The sequence below is a fragment of the Barbus barbus genome, assembly GCF_936440315.1.
Source record: "Barbus barbus genome assembly, chromosome: 4".
Lineage (NCBI taxonomy): Eukaryota > Metazoa > Chordata > Actinopteri > Cypriniformes > Cyprinidae > Barbus > Barbus barbus.
Window position 1 is genome coordinate 30,396,405 of NC_136732.1, and position 12,622 is coordinate 30,409,026.

The following is a 12,622-nucleotide window of genomic DNA, read 5'->3' on the forward strand; positions in this document are numbered from 1 at the left end:
TGAATCGATCTAAACAGACTTTTCAGTGCCTATAGCATAGTTAACGTCAACAGTCTTACCTTTCATTTTTAAATAGTTTTTTGACCTTATATCATAAGATCTTCCAGTGAAATCAACACCTGCTTCTGGTAATGTATGCCAGATTTTTGCAAAAAATGTTGTTTGCTTATTCTCCACCCCTCCAATCAACTGCTAGCTCTCATACATTTTTGAGTGCAACATTCACATCTGAAAATTAACAACCAATGAATAGAACCAAGTCCTGCTTAAATCTTCTCTTCTTGATTAAAGGGACAGTTCACGCAAAAATTTTAATTATGTCATTACTCACCCTCATGTTGTTCCAAACCCGTAAGACCTTAATTCATCTTTGGAACACAAATTAAGATATTTTTGATGAAATCCAAGAGCTTTCTGACCCTGCATAGACAGCGCTGCAACTAACGTGTTCAAGGCCCAGAAATGTAGTAAGCATCTGCATTGTAGTAAAGTGAAATTCAGTAGTTACTGAATAAATAACATATCCACCTCAAGCGAGCGTATACGTGTAGATTCACAACTTGGAGTTTCAATCAATGTAATATTCAATCAGAAACCGATCAGAAACTGAATCATTTAGCGTTTTCTTAAAATGGTGTATGGCTAAAGTTAGCAAAATGGCCAAAGTTAGCTAAATAGCAGCATTATAGATGTTTCTTTGATACACTTGCTTGTAAAACCAATACATTTTGACAATATTAAAGTTTTGGAGTTCGAAGAGTGTTTGAGCAGCCAACTGTTGCTATGGTTACATTGTTTTGGTTACGCAACCTTTGAAGCCAGTGAAAACACGTATTCTGACTAACTTGTGATCTAACATTCGCAGTTACTTATATGTCTGCAAAAGCTAAAGAAATTTCTCATATAAAGAGACCCCCTTATACGCTAAACTAAACTAAATCTGTGTAGCATTTGTTCTTTCAAACTCTATTTCAAAACATTTTAAGTAATTCATCCCCACCAAAAGGGAAGGAGAGTGTACATTTTGAGAAGACTGTAAGAGAATGTACAAAGCAGAAGAAAACCAGGCGTTCTCTCAGGAGACTCTATGATAGACTCTCCTTTCAAAACACTTCATCATATAGTGCCAGCCTGTAAATATACTCGCTGTAAGACAATAAACGACAATCAGGCCTCAGATGACGTTTAAACTCAGACACGCGCACACACGCGTACAAACAAACGCACAGTGAGTCTCGCATGCTGCCATGCACCGTGAGTCCTTTCAAATCCAATCACACAACAGAGAGAGGCAGGCAGACCACGGTTGGCACGGTAACCTCAGGCAGACACCCACTCATGAATATGGACGCCAATCTGAGTTTTAATCAACTGGAGCCATCGACTGGGTGGAACCATATTTGCATTTTTAGTGGCAGGTAGACAGTAAAAACAAGAAGATGAGAGGAGAGATTAAACAGAAGGAAACATGTGAGAAGATGAGTGAACGTAAGACCAGTTTACATCTTAAAAACTACAATTTTGAGAATATATGACAAGAATAACATTTTGCCGATATTTTTCACATCATTTTGCCGATAGCCGATAGCCGATGCTGATGTATATTTCCTTTTGATTTAAAACAATGCCAAATCTCTCCTGTGCAGAAATTATAAAACAAAATATTAATTACAAATTATTATTAAATTGTAAAAAAAATTATGTATTACATATAAATTAACAAATCTGTATACATTAAATTACTTAATTTACAAGTGTCATGTTTGTAATTTTATTCATGCAAGTTTTCGCTTCTGACCTTTAAATCAAAACAGAATGGTGATTTTATGGCATCTATTACTGGTTTATTTATTCAGAAACAGAAGTATCGTAATGTTATTTGTGTACTTAACTTTCATTTTATTACAATTACTAGCTAGCACACTCAGAGCACATGTGAGTTATTTGTCTTATCGGCAAGGCATATCAGCATAAATTTATTCACATCAGCTGATGCCGATGTTTACATTTTAAAACTTTATCGGCTAATTCCGTGCATCTCTAAATAGAACTGAACTACTGATTTGTTTATTGGTCCCCAAGGTCCATGTGATCCCAAAATATCCACTGATCACATCAAATATCCCTTCTTCGAGAGAAGGGACATTTGAAATACAAGTCCAATCCAGTGATGGACTGATCAGGTACACCGAAATGCATCTTCCAGAAGATCCGGCCTCCTAAATTCAATCTCTTTATCCTTGGTAAACCTAAACTGTCATCCAAATAAACCCACAGTTTGGATCCAGTGCTTTATTCCTCAATTAAATCACAGTTGACATTTTCAGTACATTCAGTCTTTTCACTCTCTCACTCTCTTAAGCCCACCAGCCCTCCTCTTTTGGTACTCACAGGGTGAAATTCTCCTCTGGGTAACAGCGATTTCTTAATAGTCCAGCCCACAGCTGCACGCCAATGATGCCAAAAATGAAGAAGACAAAAAAACAGAGCAGAAGCACATTTCCCAGCATGGGCAGAGTGTCCAGCAGCAGGTTCACCAGGATACGCATACCTACACAAACGCAAGAACACAGAAAAATGATTATCATTATAGATTATAGATATTCATTATTTCAAAAAAAAAAAAAAAGCATAATCATAAAATGTAATAACTTTTTGCTACCTCTTGTAATGCCTGATCAATATACACACACATCTAGGTTCAACACATTCCTGATGCAAGGATGGATCAAAGCTCGCATTCCAGCTCAGGAAATTCACGTTTTGTCATTTCGAAAGAAAACAGAACTCCCCCTTTCTCTTTGCCTAAACTTTATTGGCGCCATACTCCCTTGACTTCATGCAGTAAATCCAAAGACATTTACGACCTAGCAACTATCAGTACATTCCTGAGAATGCGCGCCGTTTCTCTGCAGCGCCCCCCAAAACAGACAAAGGAATTCAACTGGACCATGTGCTAGTGAAACAAAGAGAGCCACACCCTGAAGGATTTTGTTTTAAAGAACAAAGTTAAACAAAATATACTCGAGAAAAGAAACAATATATATACCATACCTTTATAAACTTATATATTAAAGGATGTTTTGTTTGTGACATTTATAAGCTGTTGCATTATTTTTAATCCATGGTAAATCCAGAATGTATAAGTTACCTGATTACTAGATGTTTAGCTCACCTGCTATTTGTGTCGTTTAGAATTTGAGGATCTGTTTATCAATGTATGTAACCCAGTAATATCCTCTGTGGTCACGTGTATTTTTGGTGCATATCAAAATATAAGTGTTTGGTTTCTTTATAAAGCTAACCTTATGAAGAATATTATGGTTGAATGAAAATGATCCGCTTTATCAACCCGTGGTTACAATAACGGATAGAAACTTGCTTGCAATAAGTTGTTTTATGTGATGAATAACTGACCAGATAATGTATGCAAAACACGCAGCTACGCAGGGCGGGGCTCTGCCCATAAAGACTCTTTCGATTGGACTACGCGCCAAAAGGGGCGGACCTAAATCAGCTCACTTAAAACGGATGCACGCCCATGAAGTTTGGAGTTGGAGTTTTGAAAACAACAGGAGGACACGCACGCCAGCGAGTCTCTCGTTCTGCTCACGCGGCAAGCGCTTCAGGCCATAACATCACGGCGAAGCAAAGCAACTAACACAAAGACTCAGTTAAACTTTCAAAGAACTTTAATCCTAAACTTCATTACGTCAGAACGAGACAACCAACCACTGAAGAGTGCGCTAGTCACACGACCGACCGAACAGCCAATCCGAACGCGGCCCGCAAAGAACTGAATTCACCTGAGGAAAGGAGTCTCTTTGAACCAAAGGAAAGACTGAGTTCGATCAAAACAACTGAAAGACCAAGTAAGGCAAATCTCTTTATTGACTGAAACCGGGATATCTCTCCGCTGAGGGTAAAGATAAAATACTTCTTTGTCTATGAGTTTCCTCAGGTCGAAAAGCTAGCATTCAAACCTAAGTCTCTCTCTCTCTTCAGATATAAACAACTCGCTCCCATTTGTGTGTATGTTAATGTTGTGTTAGAATAGTGAATAAAACCTTGACTTTATTAAGAAATCTTTTGTCTGTGTTATGTGATTTAACATGTCGTAACTATTTGCCAATAGATCGCGTTTACCTATACGCTCTTGAGCTAACTAAGCTAACTCAATTTAACTATTTGATTTATTTTAATCGTTGGCCACGAATGAAATAAACAACGTGTTAAAAAATAACTTGCTGTTATTAATGCTTGCTGGACAAGTCGTTAACAAGGCATAAGTTGTACATTATGATTGATAACAATTAATCATATGAAGATCAACTCTTAAGAGTGATTCCCTAAAAGCTAAATAATAATAATAAATATATATATGTAGGATTCATTTCCCTACATATTAATGGTGGAGGATGCGGGCATTAGTTTGATTTGAAAAATTCATAACATTAAAAAAGTTGTGTTTTTCTATTTTTAACCGGAAAGAAATAGAGACACAGAGAGTCAAAGTTGGTTTCACTATTCTGTACTTACTTGTGGCAATGTGTTTGTGGAACGAAAGTGTATTTGTGTTGTTTAAAGATATAGCTTAAAACTGCAGTAAGATTAAAAGATGTCCGTGAGACATGTAAGTCGCTCATAGCGCAGAAAAGGAAAGGAGAGAATCTAAGCGTGTTCCTTTTATTCTCCCTCATAAGGCCTCGTTCATAGTGTTGATAGGAAGTGCGTGTCCCACTATTCGATTAACCTATGATTAATGAATCTCCCTTGGCATTAAACATTAACGTAGCTACTTAATATTTTCTGCCACTTGTAAATTCACTAAGGAAGTGAAGTCAGCGCGCGCCACTCAGAAGGAGGGGCCAGATCGCGTCTGTGAGGGAGTATTTTATTGGATCTGATTTTGATAGTGTGATAAAATAATCCACTGTGTTTTTCCTGTGAAGTCACGTGAAGTGACACAGAGAATCGGCCCGCCGTGGTCAAACTATTAGATTGATAATTAATCTGTGGGTTAATTTGATTCGGTCTAAATAAGTTGAGATTGCAGTGCTAGAAAGAAACTAATCTAAAACAGTGCTGTCTGGCTGTTGAAACCTGAACCCTGAAACTAGGGGTGTCGTGGTAACGGCCTGAACCGGAGGTAGTCAGAAGACTTGCCCGGAAAGGTTCTAGTGCGCACGCGCAGCCGCGAGCGCCATTTTGAAGCTATTGTAAACAAATAGCATAGCATTTGAAGCTAGTAGGTAGCATTAAAGCTTAGCTGAGCTGATAGCATTGAAGGCTAGCGATTAGCACCTAGCATCTTGTGGGTTTGAATGCAGTGTGCTATGCTGTGTGTGTGTGTGTGTGTGTGTAAACGGTTAACTCTTTCACTGCTGAACTCTAACTCACTTCACGTGTTCACTTCTGAATGTTCACGTCATTCCTCTCTCTTTTGTGCATCATTCATGCTATCTCTCCTCCCTTTTGAAAAGATTTTAACAAATACAGACGTCGATAAACTATTGCTAAACAAGGCAGTTAATTTTATAGGAATAAAGGCATTTTATTCAGGATTGGTTTCCTCCCTTTGAGGTTAGACACAGTTAATATCAGACCGTAACTTCATTCACCTTGATAAAAGGATAATTAATTCAATTGTAAGTGCGCTCATGATTTTAGGATATCAGTGGGTGAATCGCTATGAAATATTTGAAACTGATAATTTGATTTCATCCCAGATTTGAAATTAAACTCATTTGAAAATAATTTCAGCTCCGGATTCCATATAGACTGATTGAGATAATTATGTGTGCTCTGATAATTTAACAATAACATTAAGATCGTAGTTATTAACTATCAATGTGTTTGATTTTCAGGCCCTGAAAATTTTTAATTTCCTTTTATAAATTGAGATTAATTTGTTTTGAAGGTTCTGATGACACAAGGAATTAGTAACCTGTCAGATTTAGGGATGTGGAAGTTGTAAATTAATTTCAGAATTAATTACGAATTGGAAAATTCTAATTAATTTAATTAATTACAGTTCCTGTTTCATATTGGTTTCAGTTGCAATTGTGCTTGTAATTTTAATGACAAACCTCATTAAGATCTTGATACTTAACTGCAACTAGGAAGACTATTATAATATTTTAATATTATAATCAAATATATATCCCTCTGAAAAATTAATCTGAATCGATCCTATCAATTTTAATGATGACATCATGAAAAATTTAATTAGGAATCCCTATTTATAATTTGAAATTCTAAATTCAAATGGCAATTAAGTTTGTTCTGTCTACCTTATTCTCAATCCTTTAGTTACTTAATTAACACGGGAGTTAATTTAAATATACTTTTGCTTAGATCAAATAAGAACTTAGACTTCTAATTAGCCAAACCCTTAGGTGTATCGACTCAACAGCACCACCGTGTGGCCATACTTGTTATTAATCTTGATATTGGGAGTAAATTCTAAAGCTCATTTTTCTCTTTTCTCTCTGTCACTATCTTCTGATTTGACTACTGCTACTAGTTGCTGGGATTTTGCCTGAGGGAAATCATAGACAGAACTATAAAGCTATCAAGCAGGTATTTGGAAACTTGAGAACGGCATTTCAAATTGTTTTCATTTTTACCTTCCTCTTTGTGAAATCCTACCCCACTAGGCTGAAGCAGGTCAACGGAAAGGTAGGCGTCAGCGAGATTTCCAACACACACGAGGAACACGCTAACAGGCGTTGCGGTGTCAATCTTGCCATTACGGGACCAGGGCTGTAATTATTATTATTTTTCCTTCACCCCGGAGAAAAATATTAGCAATCACAGACTTACAAAAAAAAAAAGGGGAAATCTAATATCAGAAAGATATATTTTGTTTGAGTCCCTCTCCCTCATTTTGGCTTAGCTTAACCTTCGCCCTTGAAAAAAAAAAAAAGAGAGAAGGGCCTTCTTTTACAGAAAACGGTGAAGCATCCGATTATCACCCTGTTCCTCGCTCTGTCGGGATTTTTCATTTTCTTTATCTGTTCTCTAGCTGTTCTACCTGTCTGTGTGTGTGTGTATTCAATTTCTCCCACAGAGGCAACGAATTAGAAGCACATACACCCCCCCCAGAGGATCACAGTCACAGAGAACCACACTAGTACACACTCAACACTAGTACACACTCAACACTAGTACACACTCAACACTAGTATACACTCAACAGTGCATATCTACACTCCTTTGTTTGTGATTTGTTTTGTTTGGTTTCTTTTGTTTTGGATTGTTTTGTTTTTCTCTTCAAGGTCTGTGTCAGTTGCGGTTGGAAAACTTCCCTCACCCGTCAGAACATGTCTCGCGCAACGGAACATGTCGGTCACTGGGAGGATCTGGAAACATGGCTAAGTGCTGCAACCGACAGCCTCCTGCCTAAGGCCGCTGAAACACTGAAACACCAGACACAAGACCAGCTAGATGAAAACATCACAAGTCTCATGGCACAAGACCCAAGTCAAAGCTACAGTCACAAAGAATTAGCCAAGATTACCGGCTCCTTAAGTCACACACTCATCGCGACCCTCAAGTTGAGCGACAAGAACGCTGCACAGCTCCAGCAGGAGTTGACACGCGCACAACGGCGCATCAAGCAGCTACAACTGGAAGCTCAGGAACGACGGGAAAAACCCGATGAGGTGAACCAAGGCGCTGAGGAGGAAATCAAAAGGCTAAAAGAAACCCTAGCAGCTACCCACAAAGAAATGCAACAAGTCAAGGCAGACTACGCTGATCGGTCCGAAAAGCTACAGTACGCGGAACAGCTGCTGGCGAAAGCAAAGGCCGACTTCAGGGACAAGAACGGCAGAATCAAAGCCCTTGAAGCTCACCTGGATGAGTCAAGAAACGAGGTTAGCCGTCTAACATATCAGCTAGACTATGTCAAAGAAGAAGCTGATAGTTTCCAAGAGGAACTCAAGCATGCCTATGAACTGCGCCGTGAGCCATCAAGGACACGAGACGCACCGACCTCACCCCTGCCAAGCAGGACTGGGTCACTTGTTCCTGGACTGACACGTGAGAAAAGGATGGAGGGCGTGGAACGGAAACCTTCACCACCCGCCTCTAGAGAACTTTACCTCCCTCTACCTCAGCCAAAAGAATCTGCGGCAGCCAGCCACAGATCATCGCACGGCTTGGACCTAAAAGACCTCGACAAGCTCGCCAGGAATATTGGCAAATTCACTCCAAGTGTGCCAAACAGCCAAAATGTCCAAGCGTATCTCCAAGACATCGATTTCCATCTGGAAATGCGACCTAACGTTACGGACAAAGATAGACTCTATTTGCTCCGAACAACATCCAGCTCTGAAGTTCGCAGCTTCCTGGACAGGCAGCCTGCTTACACAAAGACTGATTACCAACTGCTCCGAGAAGCCCTCATTAAAGAGTTCTCCGACCCTGAGTCCGATCAAGGCCTAGTGGCTGCCCTGGAGACAAGACAAGGACGTCACGAACCTCCTCAAGCCTACTACAGCCGACTCAGACGAGCATACTTTGGAACTCGTAACGAACCTGACATGGAAGATGAACTAAACTTCAAAACTCTCTTCCTAAGGAACCTTCACCCCGGCGTAAGCCACCATCTTGGCGTTCTCGCATGTCCACGAACAATGACTGCTCAACAGTTGCGAGACTTGGCGCAGAAAGCCTACGGCAAACAGAAAATGGCCTCAGAAAAGAGCGGCAAAAGCCCCGCAGTTCTTGACTTCAACACTAACAGTCAAGGCCTGGCTCTAGAGGGCGCCCAACGCCAAGACAGTGCCAAGCCGCCACCCAGAGAGTGGAATGCACCCTCGTCCAACAAAGAACGAGACTCCCACGCCAGTACCAGATCTAAACAGAGGTATGAACGCTGGGATGGACCGCGTGGACGTCAACGCTCACCTGGACGGCATTGGGAAAAGACATGGGACCAGCCAAGGCCTCATGAGAGTCAATGGGAAAGATCGTGGAACCAGCCAAGCTCGTTTGGAAACTCAAGAGGAAAAAACTCATGGGAATCCAACGGAAACGCCAAGGGAAAACGACAAAGTCACCCTGGAGCGACTAGCCCAAGGAATCGACGAAAGAATTCGCAACGATTCCAAGCTGACCGAGCTCAAACTGAATCCACGCAAGAACAAAAGTCACCACCGTGTTTCGACTCACAAAAACTGATGGAAATGATGATGAAAGAATTCTTCCAACGGAAAGAGGAAGATCGGAGATGGGAAAAGAAAGAGAAACCAGATTCAGCCTGACTAGCGGCCGGACGAGAAGGCAGCGACCAGCTGGCCCAACCAGCCATGGAGAACAGCACTCCTTCATCTCACTCTCAGAGAACTGCAATCACAGTAACTTCAGATAGACACAAAACCCCATCTGAAAACCCAGCAACAGAGTTAGACATTAACTCAACACTCAAACCTCTAGATCACAGCAGCGTCCAGCAAACACCTGCTGATGAAACCACTCAAGTTCCTGAAAGTGCTGTCTTGGTCGTCTGCCACTCCTCCGAAGAACACCACATCAGCCCTGATATCCTAACCGTTTCCTCCCAAAATCCAGTCCCTCAACTCCTAGGCGATCTCATTGAGAAAGGTATAGCGAAAAAGTTTTACCTCTCCATCATCATTGAACGACACATCAGAGTCGAAGCCCTTCTTGACACGGGAGCCGACATCACTCTAATGTCCACCGAGCTCCTCGAAAAGGTCCAAGAAAGAACAAAGGGGACTAACAGAACTCTCAGACTCCACAGATGTGAGCTGGACCTCCAAGCATATTCCCACACGGGCCTACAACTGAAACATGTGGCCCCAATCCACCTAACGGTTGGATCAATGGACCTCGTCCATCCAGTATACGTCTCACCACTCAAGACGTATCCACTTCTCATTGGGAAAGATCTGCTTAATCGCTTCGAACCGCTGATAGACTTCAAGCACCTAAAGATGTGGACACAAGTCCGCGAGCCTCTGCCCTGCCAGTCATTAGACTCCAACGAGTCGCAGTGTCAAGTCACAGACACCACCCTCAATCCAGCGACTGATGATGCAGTAGCAAAGCCTGTACCTGGATCAAGCACAAGCAACAAAGACCAGGACGCACTCCTATGCTCACTGCAAGAGCCTGAATCAAACACAGGCCCCCATCGAGTCATGACTGCAATAGACGTTCAAGGCACATCAGTGTCCGACGCAGCACTAGCCCTGTGGGCAGAGAACTCAGCCATCAGCCTGAAGCTATTCAGCACAGTGAAGCAAAGACATCAGAGCCTACCACATGTCGCTAAGCACAGCCGCTACCCTCTCAGTCCCTGGGCAACAACCATGGCCACCTCCAAGATCATCTGCGCTCTGGACATACGATGGAACAACAGACAGCTGAGTCACTACTTCCTCGTCATTCCAGATCTACCGCACGACATCTATATTGGAGCGGATATCATGGTCCGGCTCAATGCTTACATTGACACTGTGAACGACGTCATATGGGCTCCTCTGTCACACCAACTGACAACTGCAGTCAACCTCAAGAACCTCCAATCTGGTCAAACCATGCCCGATGCATGCGCTATGATCACGGAGCAAGAAGCCATAATACCTGCCTACAGCAAGAGTGTCAGCGTCCGCCTCAACATGCGACCTGGCCAAACTCTCAACAGTAAGCTAAGCTTCTTCCAACCTTCCAGGACCTGCCTGAAACTAGGACTGACCCTGGAAGCCACACCTCTCATCGAAGTGTCATCTCGTGCTGTGTATGTGTTATTCAACAACTGTACGGCCCAAGACATCCACGTTCCCAAAGCCAATCACCTGGGATGGCTCATCAGCCAGACATTCCATGACTTTGAACTGATGGTACCTGTCATAGGCCCTATACCAGCACATCTAATGCCAGACGAACACGAATACGACGCCACCGTAATGTTCACAAAACCTCATGGAATCATTGCCATCACTTCCATTCTGCCGGTGTCCAGAGAAAGCGTCTGTCGATCAGAACTAACAGATGACACTCATCTCGCTGTCTATGCTGTCTCAACACAGCCTGCGACGGAATCACCTCCACAGGTGAACACCGGGGTCCAACGCCCCTCAAATGACTTAACTGCAGAAGAACCCTACACCGGGTTCAACGCACAAATTCAGCAGATCCTGAGTGAGGCGGATGCCCTTCACAACGAAGTGGATCGCCAAGGACTCAAAGACATTCTGCACAAATACCGAGACTCTTTCGCAAAGGATTCTCTGGATTGTGGACTGACCAGCATCCACACGGTGCGCATCCCGACAAACCCGAATGCGCCACCCACATTTGTGCGACAATACAAGATTCCAATAGCGTCATATGAGCCAGTGCAAGAAATTGTTGACTCCATGCTGGAAAAGGGGGTCATCCGGCCCTGCAACAGCACATACTCTGCCCCGATATGGCCAGTCCTAAAACCTAACGGCAAATGGCGGCCCACCATCGACTATCGCAAGTTGAATCAACAAGTACCACTGTCACGATGGCCTATGACCCAGTTGGATCAAGAAATCCCAAAGATCAAAGGCTCGACAATCCTGTCAACACTGGACGTCGCCTCCGGGTTCTGGACGATCCCTGTCCACCCCGATGACCAACACAAGTTAGCATTCACCTTTGGCAATCGACAGTACACCTTCACACGGTGCCCCTTCGGCTATGCCAACTCACCAGCTGAATTCAACATCTTTCTAAACAAAGCATGCCCTGACGCCAGAGCTAGAGGCAACCTCGTTTACGAAGATGTTTTGATGCAAAGCTCAAATGTGGAAGACCACTTCAAGGAAATTGATCATGTCCTAAACCAGCTGACAACGGCAGGAGCCAAAATCGCTCTTCACAAAGGACAGTGGTGCAAAACCAAGGTGAACTATGTCGGACTGCTTGTCGGAAGAAACGGCATCGAGCCACAGTCTAACCGCACTCAAGCCATCCAAAGCATAAAAGCGCCGACTAACATCTCTGAACTGCGGAGCTTTCTGGGAGTGTGCAATTACTCGCGACAGTTCATCGAAGACTACGCTGACATTGCCCGACCACTAACCTCCCTCCTGAAAAAGGATGAAACCTTCGTCTGGACGGAAGCCCAGGACACCGCGATGAGCCAGCTCAAACAGCGCCTGTGCTCTGCCCCGTGTCTAGCTTACCCAGACCCCGGAAAAGAATTCTACTTGGATGCTGGATTCTCCAATCATTGCCTCAGCGCAGGCCTATACCAGCTCCATGACAAAGACAAGCGAGTGGTCGCTTATGCCAGCAAAACGCTGCTTTCCCCAGAATGCAAGTACTCAGACTGCGAAAAAGCTTTACTTTGCACTGTATGGGCTATCCAGCGTTTCTCGAATTACATCGGTGCACAGAAAGTCATCATCGAGACTTGTCACCAACCTGTCACCTTCCTCAACAGTCAACGCATCAGAGATGGCGTGGTGACCAACGCACGCATAGCTACCTGGCTAATGACACTCCAAGGACGGGATGTGGAGGCACGATACGCCCAAAACTACAAATCATCATTGGGCAACGGGCTAGCAGCCTGCCAAAACTGTTCAACGGACACGCTGCACACACCAGCGGA

At 43.0% G+C, this 12,622-nt stretch overlaps 1 protein-coding gene across 1 annotated transcript in view; it reads right to left on the reverse strand.

The window, feature by feature from the left end:
- Positions 1-12,622, reverse strand: part of LOC306864388 (voltage-dependent T-type calcium channel subunit alpha-1I-like) — a gene marked incomplete at its 5' end in the record, with an annotated part of 186,726 nt that overhangs the window by 92,355 nt on the left and 81,749 nt on the right. Inside the window, one exon of the mRNA XM_079408392.1 lies at positions 2,392-2,551. Coding sequence (XP_079264518.1) covers positions 2,392-2,551 — 160 coding nt within the window. The remainder of the gene's footprint in view (positions 1-2,391; positions 2,552-12,622) is intronic.